The following is a 15,396-nucleotide window of genomic DNA, read 5'->3' on the forward strand; positions in this document are numbered from 1 at the left end:
TCAGACCACCACAAATGGCAGAGGCACAGTGTATGAGTAAGAGCTATTAGCATGGTTTTCCATTTGATTTTTTTTTCTGCCACTCATGTCCTATTCTGGATGATGGTAAATTTTTCTTTGGATGTTTTCTAGTCCAAGAAAAATCACCTCTTCAAGATTATCAATGACTCTTAATTTTTTCACCAAATACTTAAGCACACGTCTTTTGACAATATTTTTTGACTAATTAATGAAAATCAATAAATTTAAATCAAATTCTCTCTAGGAATCCCCAGGCTTCTATAATGATTCCACTGTAAAATCATTTTTTAGAAATATAAGATTTTACTAACTACACATCTGCAATAGAATAACTAGATTATCCACCCAATGCTAAACCCTTAAAAAAAAAAAAAAAAAAAGGTGAAATTTAACAGAATTTTGTAAAACTAGGGGAGGAAACTTTTTCTAAGGTATCATTAGAAAAGATCATGTTTTTAAGAGGCTGTTTAAGAAATCAAACTTAAAAACTAGATTAGAAATGCAAGTCCTGATAAAATAAGCAGTGGTTAAAAAATGCAGCATGAATATAAAAATAAAAAATTCAAATTATATGTTGATATCTAGTAAAAAATTCAGTTAAAAAACTTTTTCTTTTATTTTTTCTTTGAGACAGAGTCTCGCTCTGCCACCCAGAGTGGAGTGCAGTGGCGCGATCTCAGCTCACTGCAACCTTCACCTTTTGGGTTCAAGTGATTCTCCTGCCTCAGCCTCCCAAGTAGCTGGGACTGCAGATGCTGCCACCACCCCTGGCTAATTTTTGCATTTTTAATGGAGATGGGGTTTCACCATGTTGGCCAGGTTGGTCTCAAACTCCTGGCCTCAAGTGATCCACCCACCTTGGCCTCCCAAAGTGCTGGGATTATAGGCGTGAGCCACTGTGCCTGACCAGAAAACTTTTGAGTGAGTATTTTTTGGGTAGGTTCTTAGATTTCTAATACAGACTTTGAGTTGTTATAGGTGCTGATAAAAAGCATATGCACATATCGTTTTTGTAACTAAATGACTACATGTTTTAAATTAAATTATATTTTTCCCTCAACAGCTTTGACTATTTAGCATTTCTTCTCAAGTAGCCCAAAAAGTTATGCTTCAGCTGAAGATACAGTTTCAAATCTAATCAAAATGGGGCTAATACAATTTTAGGACATCAGAGCACTAAGTAGGCTCCTCTATTTTCAGCAGTATGGAACAGACAAAATACTAACATGTGGTTTCACATGTGCCTACTTGTGGTAGTATTCTTACATTTTCTTGTTCACAAGAAGTATTTAAAATGCAAATTCCTTGGCTAAGTATAAAGATTTATATTTTGCTGGTCTGGGGTGGGAACCTGGATGCCACTATGTTGTTCACATAGTAAATGTCAATAAACATTACCTACAAAATTTCTGAGTGTCATCCTTAGAACAACAGCATTGGTGTCACCTGCAAGCTTATTAGAAATGAGTCATGCCCAGATATAACAAATAAGAAATTCTGAGGATGGGGCCCAGGAAACTGTTTTAATAAATTCTACCAGTGATTCTTCTTTCTATCACCATATTACAGCTTAATTATTTTTCTTTGGTATTTGACACCCTAGCTAGGAACTGGTTATGTGCTATGCAACATGATGGACAAATTCCAGGTTAGTGATATATATCAGAACCAGCATTTTCATGCCATCTTGAAGGCCAGGGGTTGTCTTCTGGCAAATATGTGACAATTTTGAGGAGTATAAACTGTTCTATATCTTAATATCTTGAAGTCCTTCCTAAGGACCTAAAATTACATGCCTTGAGCTGGAGTTAAATTTGCCTAAGCTAACATCATGTGCTTACAACATGCTTTTCTGTTTTTGTTTGTTCCTTTTAGGAGACAGGGTCTTCCTCTGTCACACATGCTGGAGTGCAGTGAGTGGTGTGATCATAGCTCTTTGCAGCCTTGAACTCCTGGACTCACGCAATCTTCCCACTCCAGCTTCTGGAGTAGCTGAGACTACAGGTGCATGCCACCATACCTGGCTAATTTTTTGTATTTTTTTGGGGAGACAGGGTCTTGTTATGTGGCACAGAATCATCTTGGACTCCTGGGCTCAAGTGATCCTCCTCTGTCCTCTCAAAATGCTAGGATTACAGGTGTGAGCCACCTTGTTCAGCCTACAACGTGCTTTTCAATGAACAGGCTAGAGTGTAGTGGTGTGATCTCGGCTCACTGTAACCTCTGCCTCCTGAGTTCAAGCAATTCTCCTGCCTCAGCCTCCCGAATAGTTGGGATTACAGGTGTCTGCCACCATGCCTAATTTTTGTATTTTTAGTAGAGACGGGGTTTCACCATGTTGGTCAGGCTGGTTTTGAACTCCTGATCTCAAATGATCCACCTGTCTCAGCCTCCAAAGTGCTAGGATTATAGGCATGAGCCACCGTGCCCAGCCCCATTTGTTTTTTTTAAGCCAGTATTCATCCAGAAAATAGAGTCTGTACTCTTGCTTCAACTATAGAAATATAAATAAATTTAGCAAATGATACTTCCTCAAACATGTTACCTTTTTTCCTATTATCTCTACTCCGATTTCCTTCTACTGTGATTTTTCTATGTTCTTAAGTATTTATGAATCTCATTGTTTCTTTCTCTCAACTGTATGTTTTAAAGTTTCATCTAGTTTTAAAGATTTCACCATTGTTACTACCATCTCATTTTTCTTATTTGCTCTATTTTTACCAGTGATGGATATTTAGCTAGGTTATCTCCAAATCCCCACTACCACAAACTATGCAGCTACAAAGATTATCTCCTCACAGATCTGTTTAAAAATTCCCCTGAGTGCTGGGTCAGAGGGATTAAACACTTCTGATTTAATTAACTATTGACTGATTTACAGAATGACAATATCAGTTTACACTGGCATCGTAAGTACACAGATGTCTACACCATACCCAACACTTAGCATCAGCAAACTTTTAAATATTTGTCATTCTGATGGGTGAAAAAGTGTATCTCATTTACATTCATTTTTTTTCTGATTACTAGTGAATTTGTCTATCTTCTCATCTACCTCTCAGCACTTGGCTACCCTTTATTTAAATTGTTAGTATCTTTTATCTATTTTTTAGAAGCTATTTTTCTTTGTTTCTGTTAACTTATAGGAGTTCTTAATATATTACAGGTATTATTCCCTTTATATATTCAAATTTAGTGGATCTGACTTTTAACTCTGTGTATAGTTCTTTTAACAGAAATCCTTAATTCCGATGTAATCAGATCCATTAAATTTGAACATTATATTCTATGATCCCTATGATGTAACTATTCTCCAAAATTGCTACTATTCACTTTTATTTATATATTTATTTTCAGATAAGAGTCTCACTCTGTCATCCAGGCTGGAGTGCAGTGGCACGATCTTGGCTCACTGAAACTTCTGCCTCCCGGGTTCAAGCAATTCTCCTGCCTCAGTCTCCCGAGTAGCTGGGACTATAGGTGTCCACCAACATACCAGCTAATTTTTGTAATTTTAGTAGAGGCAGGGTTTCACCATGTTGGCCAGGCTGGTCTTGAACTCCTGACCACTCAAAGTGCTGGGATTACAGGCATGAGCCACTATGCCCAGCCTACTATTCACTTTAAAGTGTTACATTTCTTATTTAGGTCTTTAATCCTTCTAGAGTTAGCCTTTGCATATAAAGTAGAAGGTAGGGCTCTAGCTTTCTTTTTTTCCAAATAGCCAGTACTCCTATGAAATCTAAGTAATCATCTGCTTTAAGCAACCTCACGACCTAATTGTGCCACATCATATACCAAGTTGTCAAATATACATGAATCTGTCTGAGATTACTCGTTTATACCAATCTATTTGCCTTTCTTTTGCTAGCATTATGTTGTTATTAGTATAATTTTACAGTAACTCTCAATTAACTTGTAGGTCTAGTGTTCCTTCCTTCCTCTTTTCTGTCAAAACTGATTCAGCTAATCCTGGACTTGTATTGGTGTATACTAACTTTAAAATGAGTTTGTCAAGTTTCTTAAAAAAAGAATTTTGAACAGGAGACACTGATGTGCTTTAGAGAAAACAGGCATTACTAGGTTAAGCCATATATTACACGACAATCTTTTAGTTTCTAATAAACTTATATTTTTTTTCCCATGAAGGTTTTATACATTTTTAATTAAGTTAATTTTTGTTAGACTATTTTCTAAGTGGGTTTCTCATGATAAATGGCAGGGGTTAGAAATCTATGGCTCACAGGCCAAATTCAAGCTTGCCATCTACTTACAAATAAAGTTTTATTGGAACACAGGCATTGCCATGTCTTGACATGATGTCTAAGGCTGCTTTCATACTACATCAGCAGTTACAGTTATGACAGAGACCATATGGCCCACAAAGCTGAAAACATTTTAAAAAGACTGCTGATCTCTCGCTATAGAAAAAACAACTGCTTTTTATAAATTAATCTTATATTAGACAACCTTGCTGAATTTTCTCAGTTCTAGTAGTTTGCTGACTGTTTTGGAATTTATACAAATGACTGTATCATATACAAATAGTGAACTTTATTTCTTCTTTCTTATCTCCTACTGTTATTTAAATTGTGCTAAAAATTTCTCAATGAAATATAACTTTTGCTACAGACTTGAGGTATACAGGTTGTGTTAAATTAGAATTTCCCTTTATTCTTAGTTTTCTGAGAATCTTTTCATATACAGCTGCAAATCTTTTTCTGTATTCTAGTAAATTATTTGGCAATTTATGACATACTGCTACATAGTATTTCTTACGTTTTAGAGGGAATGGATGTTTAACTTTTCTATGCTTTAATATATGGCATCCTTATTAAACTAGTAGATCCAGTGAAAAATGGGACTCTTAATTGTACTTCTGTACATCTCTAATACAGCACCTGCATTCATCAATATTTACTGCATGCGTATGGTGTGTTGGGTATTACATAGGAAACTGTGTTTTCTTTTACACAAAGCCAAGTACTACAGTTGTTGGAATAAATAAAAATGATATTGTGTTATTAGAGAATAAAAGAAAATATAAAATTAGTCTTATCTTTTGGGCAAAAATCATCATTTTGAGTAGAAAAGATTTCTCAATCTTTAGAACTCATGGTTTTTTTAAAAAATATTAATCCACAAACAATTTTGTAATTTCAAAAATAATTTAAAGATAAAGCAAGTACATAGCAATCTAAACATTTAGGAAACAACAGTGGTTCTGCTTTGAAGACTAAAAGTAAATGTTCACAAAAAATATTCCTATCTAAACCTTCATCAGTTATTAAATCTACATAATTCAACCCACATGCTTTTAATATTAACATCTTCTTAATAAAAGTTCTACTTTTATACTAAGTTCTACCCTTGTACTACATCCAACTAAGTAGGGTAAGAATAAAAATCACCTCCACATAATTAACATATTTAGGTGCCTTCTCATGATATTTTTAAATGAAAAAAAAAATTCACATAAGATAAAAAGGATAGAAAACCACTTATAAAAGGTACATTGTGGTTTTATTTTATTTAATTTATTTATTTTTTGGAGAAAGTCTCACTCTGTTGCCCAAGCTGGAAGTATAGTGGCACGATCTCAGCTCACTGCAACCTCTGCCTCCCAGGTTCAAGCGATTCTCGTGTCTCAGTCTCCCAAGTAGCTGGGATTACAGGGATGCATTACCACTCCCGGCTAATTTTTGTATTTTTAGTAGAGATGGGGTTTCACCATGTTGGCTAGGCTGGTCTCAAACTCCTGACCTTGTGATCTGCCTGCGTTGGCCTCCCAAAGTGCTGGGATTACAGGCATGTGCCACTGCGCCCAGAGGGTGCATTGTAGTTTTAAATAAAATAAAGTTGCAGACTTTTTACTTGCTTGGTTAAAATGCACTGAGTTGTTATTAATTTTTAATTTTATTTAAAAATATCATTAAGAATTTCAAAATACAGGTTTACAATCCCTTATCAGAACATCTGAAATTCCAAAGCTCTGAAAACTTAAAAATTTTTTCACAGTTCATTTAGTGGCAACCTAACCTGAACCGATATAATGCTATTTATAGTCCTTATTTATCCCACTTAGTGTGAATATGTGCTGAAAAAATATTAATGTGTTTGATTATAAAGTGTCCTTTTGCAGAAACAGAAACATTACAGTAATAGGGGGGACATGTACCATATTACTTCTTAAAGCTGTGAGAAGTCTTAATACTTAAACACAACTGGCCTTGTGTTTTGATAATGGAGTACAGATCTGTTAGTTCTAAAACAGCTAAAAAGATTCCTAATTCTTCTTTCACTTACCCTCGAAAATACATCATATACTCCTCTATTTGTTCTTTTTTATTCTAAAACTTTCATTTGAATAAATATATTACTTTCACATCAGATTCATTTTGATAAAGAAATATTTTAAGATACTTTAAAAAAGCACAAAAAGCTTCAAAAAATTAAACAAATGTTTAATGATTTGACTGTATTAGACAACGTAACTTTCTCATTTATACCATATATTTATACTATGCCTTAAGATATTTATAATTGGAAGCTTTTAAAATAGTAACATATTAAGAGCAAATGTAGATAGCTTGTATACTAAGAATAAAATACTCAAAGATAAAGAAGGCATGAATTTCTGCAATACACAACTAGGTTCTTCTATCATTGTGGATTTGATTATCTAACATGAAAGGCTTCAAAATCATACAATAAGGCCATAAGAAGTGGCAGCACTTACTTAGGAGTAGAAGGACCCCTTGGCCATGTTCCATCTTCATTTTTCTGTTCTATCACTAATACCTGCAAATACGACACAATAAAAGGGTGTTTTTCCATAACTCTGAATTTAAAATAACTTTAGAAGATAGCTGGGTAAACTAAGAAACTAAAGTAACTCTGTGATTATATAAAGCAAAACAGTAGACAAGGTGAACAGGTAATCTGCATTTTGATTCCAAAGCTAGGCAGGGGAAACTAAAAGACCTCAAATAACAAAAAATCAGTAATGATAGTGAGAAGGAACTGTAGAAGATAAACTGTAAAGAAAACCATTGGTTCCATGACTTTAAGTATAAGAAAACGTAAACCAAGTACACAGAATATAAATTCCTTGAATTCAGAAAATATATTTTCTATTTGTATTTGTAGGTTGTAACAGAGAACTCTGTAAATAAGAGATGCTCAATAAATGTTTGCAGTTGTTAAACACACTGACATAGGATCTTGGCTAACTTATTTTTATGCAAAAGCAGACGAAGGATGACAGATAATTCCAAATTACAGATTATATAGAATTTATTTGGGGTTTTGAAATTAGTGTGTATTTACATTATCACCATGGAAATTATAGAATCTTTAAATATACAAATGATAGAGTCCCATTTATGAGAATCAGACTGAAGTTCTCCGTTACAGCATGGATGAGGCAGACAGAAAACACGTCTAATAAATAAAAAGTATAGGCTTTGGTGGAGCTATACTTTATTTTAAAACACCCTAAAATCTTTCCTTATATCTTCCAGTCTAATAAGTCTTTCTTCTAGTTTTTGCTATGGATTAGTCTGTGCAAAGAAGAAAAACTTAGCAAAAATAATTAAATTAGCAAAGGAAATATGTGATAATACCAATAAAAAGTTAAAACATACAATTTCCATGGAAAAACTGTAATACAGATAATATGACTTGAAGTAAATCCAAGGCATTACAAATTTGAATACATTTCATTTACTGTTTCATTAACTCTTTTTCTTAAAGTTGCAATTTCATAACCTACTCTACTCGCACTTAGCAATATATTCTTGTGAACTACATGTTTCCAGGCCATTTATAAATTGGCATTTAGATCCTAGCTATGTAAAATGTAAGCATGTTTCAGAGTATATGTAACAAACAATAAAATGTTGATTTTAAAAACATTCATGAAACCTTGCTGTTAAAAGAGATGCTAATTAAAATATTAAAGTTAGCTTTAAAAAATCTATTATTTCACACATTAAAAAGTGTATTTGTACCATATAAAAAATAAGTGTACCATGTACCTAATATACTGATCCTTTCCTTCACATTCCTCTCCCTACCTACTAGAGACAAGTAATCACTGTCTCAATTTTCTGATTTTCATTCTGATGTAGTTTTATAATTTTTTAAAAGATTTACAAAGTAGAATTTAGTGAGTGATGTTTAACTTCTCAAGAATGTGTTGCTTTACCACAATTTATACAAGAGTAACAGTTACATATAAACTATATGTATAAATATACATATAAACTTTACAATCATTTGAGGACTTAAGTCAGTTTTAAAACAAGAGATTTTAGCTATAGGAGATTTCAAAGTTACGCATATAATTATTTAACCATAATGCCTTAATTCCTAACAATACTTATACTTAAAATTTCATGTTTTAAAAACCATAAATACTAATGCTGAAGGCCATCAGAAATATTAAAATTCAGTCCTTTATTCAAGTGTATCCTTTTCTGAATAAAATTTTGTTATAGTTAAAACTTTAACTCAAAATAAAAATATTTTTGAAAAGATTTCAAAATTCAAATTAAACCCACATAAAAAGGAGAGAAGAAATGCCTCCCATTTTGGGAGACAAACTCTTCAATAATATGTCTTTATTTTCTAATGAGGAAACTTTCAATGTAAGTATTAAAAGAAAAAAAGGTCCAGGAGAGGGTTTAGTTCATTTATCTTCTCTGGCTGAAGAAATATCATAGTCTGAAAAATTTAATGAATATTCTTTGAAACATTCCTGTTTTTAAAGATCAAGTCCTTAAGGATATTTAATCTTATTAAATTATTCTCTCATCTGCCATCAGATAAATGCTTGCCTATCAAGAACATAAAATTATTTAATTTCGCTAAGTCTCAGTTTTCTAATGTACATGACGAAAAGAGTTAACACTCATTTCAGAGGATTGCTGAGAAGGTTTAAAGAAAAAATTCTATAGATTTCAAATCGTACTTTTGGAGCTACCTCAAGGCCTAATGGATGAAAACCAAGGAGAGAGGTTATGTCTACTGGAACACAGAAAGAGACAGCTGGCTACATAAAAGGGCAGTGTTGGCTCATCAGTGGATTTCCAAGGTCCACACTTCAAGCTTCCACCAGCTACATTTCCCTTTTAACTGTAATACATACTGGATTTTCTAAGATTTCTCTTAAGAATATAATGACTAAAATAAATCTGAAAATCACTGTATTTTGACAGCCTAGTACAATTCTTGACATACAGTAGGCATTTACTAAAAGTTAATTTTCCTCACTTTCTCTAAATTTTTCCACAACTCAGAATCATATTATTGATGTTAACAGTAATTTTCAAATAAAACAAAAAAATCTTCCATTTACCAGAGCATCAGGCATGTTAGGTTCTGAAAATAAAAATAGGGTACAAAGTATAACCAAAACAAGGACCTCATAGTCTGGGGAGATTAATATATACAAATAACTAAAGCATATAATGAACGATACAAAACATATACATAAGTCTTTGTGGAAGTTAAGAAAGCAATTTTTTCTCCAAAGTAGAAACACCCTATACCTCAATGGATACTGAGAGAAATAGGGAAGGCTGAATAGATGATGTGACATTTGAGCTAGAACCTGAAGGATGAACATTCTGATACAGCTAGCCTACATGATGGTATGGGATGGTTAATTTGATTAGATGGATGGTTAAAAGGACTTTTTGCTGGATGAATAGAGGGACTCCAAAGACATGTACATCATCAGGCAGATGGAGTAACACATTGGAAAGCACAAGAGTATGGAATAGCATAGTGTGTTCAGGGAACTATATGCAGCTCAGTTTGGTACTGCTTGAGTATAAACACAAAACAAAGATAATCTAAAGATGATGGAAGAGTAGGTAGGAGGTTAAACCATAACTTGCATGCTGGCTTAAAGTGCCTGGATTTAATTATTAAGGAACCAGGAAAAGTTTATGAAAGGAAGACAGTGAAGTTTACATTTTAGAATGAATATTCTGGCAAAAACAAGACTGTCCTACTGTTACCTGCTAATAACAAAAAAAGGAAGAAAGATTGAGCAGACATACAAGAGCCTGGAGATAGAGGAAGGGCTGAGAATGGAACACAGAGATTACTTCAAGAGATAGTTAGAAGGTAGAATCAGTAGGACTTGCTGACTGTGACTAAACCTCTTCATTTCTCAATACTTTAATTTATTTGGATTACATCATTAAAAAAATACTGGCCGGGCACAGTGGCACACACCTGGAATCCCAGCACTTTGGGAGGCTGAGGTGGGCAGATCACGAGGTCAAGAGATCAAGACCATTCTGCCCCTTCCTGGCCAACATGATGAAACCTCGTCTCTACTGAAAATACAAAAATTAGCTAGGTGTGGTGGCACATGCCTGTAGTCCCAGGTACTCAAGAGGCTGAGGCAGGAGAATCACTTGAACTTGGGAGGCGGAGGCTGCAGTGAGCCGAGATTGCATCACTGCACTCCAGCCTGGGAGACAGAGCAAGACTGTCTCAAACAAACAACAAAAAAGCCAAATTGGGAGCTGACACCTTTCAACAAGGGCTGGCAAACTAGAGTTCACTTAGCCTGCTGCACATTTATATAAACAGTTTTATTAGAACACAGCCATACTCATATATTGATGTATCATCTATGCTTATTTTTGTGTACTACAATAGCAACATTTTAGATGCTACTTTATGGCCTGCAGAGAACTGTAATTTGTAACAAAGAAATGTGTAAATAAGAGATGTTCCCTATATGTTTACTATTTGGTCTTTCACAGAAAGTTTGCTGCCCCACCTTATAATATTAGCTGGGATTTTTTTCTCATTAAAAATGATTTCTTTTTAACAAGTAGATTATTCCCAAGTTCAAGAAGGGAATCAGAAGTCAGAGTCAGTAACCAGCAGGGAGAGACAAGAGATGAGTTTAGAAAGAGGAAGCCAGAAACAGCAGAGCCCATTATATATTGCCAGGATATTGATTAAAGTTTGTGAATCCAAAAGCCTTCATGTATAGTATGCTTAAAATAAACAATACCTGTCCTTGGTATAAACCAGCATCCTGAATGGTGCTGTCTGGTTTATTCAGTGGTTCAAATGTATTACTCATGTATTTGTTCCACAATCTGGTCTCCTTTTCATCTGGAATATTGAAGATTTTTCTTATTTCCTTTTCAATTGTATCTAGATTTAAGGAGGAAAGATATATAAATATAGTATGTATTTCAAAATGTACCACATATAGCTAAATGTTACCAGCATAAAAATTCTAAATTTAAAATACTAATAGAAAATCAAGACTAAATACGTAATAAATCTATAAAACACAAACCAACAAAAGGGTTTTTGAGACCGAGTGTGCTTTTCACGGAAAAAATGATATTTGTACTCCAACAAATTACTTGGGGAATTTAAAATCTCAAAAGTTAAGAGTTCAATCACCTAACACTAAAATATAAATTATGATACACAGGATAAACTTTAACTTTTAACATATTATAATTAAAATATTTTCTCAGGAGATGTAGGAATTAAAGTATGATTAAGAGATGTTACAGGTAGAAAATTTTTTAAGTACCACATAAGCAATTTAAAAATAGTTTATATTAAACTGAACAGCTAACGAGAATATATGGACACAATAAAAAAGAAAGTGCCTTGTTTGAAGGGATGTCTGTATTCACCAAAATTTAGTATTTTCAAGGTAAAGCCATGTCTTTTTCTGATTTCTAAATCAATTTAATGAAATTTCATCCAGTTCTGGTTAATAACTTGCCTAACCAACTCAAGAAAATAATAATCAAAATATTTTATGATATATGAATACAGGATACTTTTAAATTTTAGAATAGTTGATTAGTTGTGAAAAAAATTATAAAATATTAAACTTAATAATATATGTTCTCTGAAGAAATATGAAAACCTACATCTATCCTATATAATTTAGTCCAATAATACTATCAACTTAGCAGCTAATGTTTTGTAATAGTCTTGTAGTCAGTGAGGTTTTGATAAGGGCTTTAAATCAGTAGAAAAAAAGGCACTAATTCAAAATATCAACAGCATTATCTCAAAACTTAAAGCAAATCACCCAGAATATTTAAATAATTACATAAAATAAATATAATCTTAGTACCTGTATTAGTCTGTTCTCACACTGCTATAAAGAACTACCTAAGACTGGGTAATCTATGAAGAAAAGAGGTTTAATTGACTTACAATTCCATGGGCTCTACAGGAAGTATGGCTAGGAGGCCTCAGGAAACTTAAAATCATGTTGGAAGACGAAGGGGAAGCAAGCACATCTTATCATGGCAGAGCAGGAGAGAGTGCGAAGGGGGAAGTGCTACACACTTTTAAACAACCCTATCTCATAACTCATTCACTATCACAAGAACAGTAAGGGGGAAATCTGCCTCTATGATTTAAACACCTCCCAGCAAGCACCTCCTCCAACACATGGGGGATTACAATTTGACATGAGATTTGGGTGGGAACACATAGCCAAGCCTTATCAGTACTGCTTTCTATTTTGGCAGGGTTGTCTTTTTTTCTTTTCGTTCTTTTTATTAAAGTGAACGTGTATACAGAAACATGCACTAATCGTATCTTGTGATTAATTTTCAAAGTGGACATACCCATGTAAACTGCACCACGATCAAGAAACAAAACACTACCTAGGAAGGAGGATAAATGAAGAAGCCAAGGAAGGGAGCTGTTTTGATCTTTCTATAAAAATGAATAAATTTTTCCTGAGGGCAGAAATAATTTTTACTCTTGGCAAAAATACTAAAAATACTGACAAATATAAATAAAATGTCTACCTAGATATAACCACTATTGACATTCTGATATTTCTTCTGGATGTGTTTTCTATTAATACAGGCATCTGTGTACATAATATATTATAAACAAATGTGGAAATTTCCTCGAGTTTTGCAATCTAATTTACATATGGGGGAACATTACAGGCGTAGGAGTAGTAAAGCAAAAGCCTTGAGGTGCAAATGTGCTTGGCATGTTTTAGAATAGCCTGGTACATCAATGTGGCTGAAGTAGAATATGTGAAGTAGAAATAAGACTATAAAGGTACTTCTGCAGGATTATATACACTTTTGTGAGCTATCAAAGTATTTATATTTTAATCTGAACAAAAAAGGAAGCTACTGAGGAGTTGGGAAGAGAAGCGGCATATGACTGACATTTTAAATGTTCACTTTTGCTGCTAGTGAAGAACAATGCAGAAGGTCTGATAAGGTTTGGCTCTGTGTCCCCACCCAAATCTCATGCTGAATTGTAATCCCCAGTGTTTGAGGAGGCACCTGGTGGGAGATGACTGGATCATGGGGTCAGATTTCCCCTTCGTTGTTCCCGTGACAGTGAGTGAGTTCTCACGTGATCTGGTGGTTTGAAAGTGTGCAGCACTTCCCCCTTTGCTCTCTCTTTTGCTATGCCATAGTAAGATGTGGTTGCTTCCCCCTTTGCCTTCTACTGTGAGTGTTAAGTTTCCTGAGGCCTCCTAGCCACGCTTCCTGTACAGCCTACGAACTGTAAGTCAATTAAACCTCTTTTCTTCATAAATTACCCAGTCTCCAGCAGTTCTTCATAGCAGTGTGAGAATGGACTAACTCAAGGTCAAAGTGGGTAACTAGGCTACTGCAGCAATCCTAACCAAAGTGGTGGCAATGGAAACAGTGTTAAGTGGTCCAACTGAGAATAAATTCGGAAGGAATTGCTAAGAAGATATGCTGCTAGATTACATGAAGGGTGAGAAAGGAATCAGAAATGATTTTTGGCCTAAGCAACTGGACGAGCAAAAGTGGGAATTATGGAGATAAGGAAGAATGACAGAGCCTCAAGTTTTTTGGGAAAGGGAGCTTAGTTTTATACCTGATAGTCTTCTTGAGAAGCCTGTCAGATATACAAATGAAGATATGGGATAGTTCAAACTGGAATTATGGGAGACTTTAGGGCAGTACCTATCAACTTAAAATATATCAACAAGTGGAAAATATTTAAAGCCAGGAGAACAAAAGAAATCACCAAGGAAAGCAGGGCTGGGAGAATATGGAGACACTGATATTTTGAGATAAAGAATATGAAGAGGGTTTTGCAAAGGACTCCAACAAGATGCAGCCAGTGAGAAACTGTACCCAGGAAGCCATGTGAAGAGAAAGTGCTTCTAGATGGAAAAGTAGTTTAACTGTGTTGTACTTTGCTGGCAGGTCAGGAAAATGGAAGATTTCTATATTACCACTGGATTTGTCAATGGCAAGATCATGAGAGACTATGACAGAAGTAGTACCAACGGAGTGGTAGGTTTCGATGTCTAATGTAGTGGGCTCAAGAGAAAATGGGAGCAGGAAAGTGGTGACCAGAACGCAGGGTGCTAAAATTAAAATTTGGCAAGTGCAGTTACAGATAACAACAGTCTAGGGTTTAACTATAATAACTGGTGGCTGAACTTGGGTACAGGTTAAGATCACTGAAGTTGAGAATGGTCAAAGGACCGACAGTGTGTGCTTATTTTTCCATGTATTAATTCAATTATACTAGCCAGTTAATGAAAAGCAAACAGAGGTAGAAAAATAATACAGGTTACTCACAAAAATTAGGAATTAAAAAAACATTAATATAGGTCACAGAAATTAAATCGTATTTTTCAAGAAGTTTTATGTTTTTAGTAGTTAATCTTAAAGGAAAATAAAACTATTATTTTATCTCTCTTACTTGAACATGCTCAATGTTCAAATATATCAATTTTGGCAGAAAATATTTGAGGGCAGAAGATTTTGGCCCTGATAGGTAAATCATTTAGATATGGCCTATGGCCTGCAATCATTTTTACTATATATCAATGTAAGTAGTACTAGCTGAAAACAAAATATTTTATTAATTTGGTAACAAGAGAAAACAGACACTTATACCTCTTAATTCTGTTTATAAAATTTATATAGCTGTATTTCACATAGAGGCTATTTTAATCATTTTCAATGAAGATTCCTTAAAAGACCATAGGGGAAAAATATATATATTCATCTTAAGTTTCTTAAGTAAATTCTGTGTTTCAAAACCCACTTCCTTAAGAAAAACAAAATCAGCCCAATTAATATCTCCAAAATGAATATTCCTTTAGCATACACAGATTGTGTAAGGCAGCAATTGAGAGATGAGAGTTTAAGAGCTCTGCTTATGAAGTTAAAGTACTAGCTCTACCACTTGGTACCAGGGTGAATTGAGGTAGATTCTAAATCTCAGTTTCATTATGTATAAGAGGAAGATACTTGCTTGTTTAACTTCAAACAAGAAAATTCCTGTAAAGTGCTTAAAACATAGTAAATATTCAGTAACTGTTAACCTGTGTGATAA

At 34.1% G+C, this 15,396-nt stretch overlaps 1 protein-coding gene across 3 annotated transcripts in view; it reads right to left on the bottom strand.

Moving 5' to 3' along the window:
* The window catches only part of USP15 (ubiquitin specific peptidase 15), a 149,995-nt gene that overhangs the window by 75,845 nt on the left and 58,754 nt on the right, over nucleotides 1-15,396 (bottom strand). For all 3 annotated transcript variants that reach the window (XM_011925966.1, XM_011925965.1, XM_011925967.1), the window contains exons 5-6: nucleotides 11,066-11,211; nucleotides 6,761-6,822 (exon numbers count right to left, since the gene is read on the bottom strand). In XM_011925966.1, coding sequence (XP_011781356.1) covers nucleotides 6,761-6,822; nucleotides 11,066-11,211 — 208 coding nt within the window. The remainder of the gene's footprint in view (nucleotides 1-6,760; nucleotides 6,823-11,065; nucleotides 11,212-15,396) is intronic.

This window comes from Colobus angolensis, unplaced genomic scaffold (assembly GCF_000951035.1).
Source record: "Colobus angolensis palliatus isolate OR3802 unplaced genomic scaffold, Cang.pa_1.0 Scaffold67, whole genome shotgun sequence".
Taxonomy (NCBI): Eukaryota; Metazoa; Chordata; class Mammalia; order Primates; family Cercopithecidae; genus Colobus; species Colobus angolensis.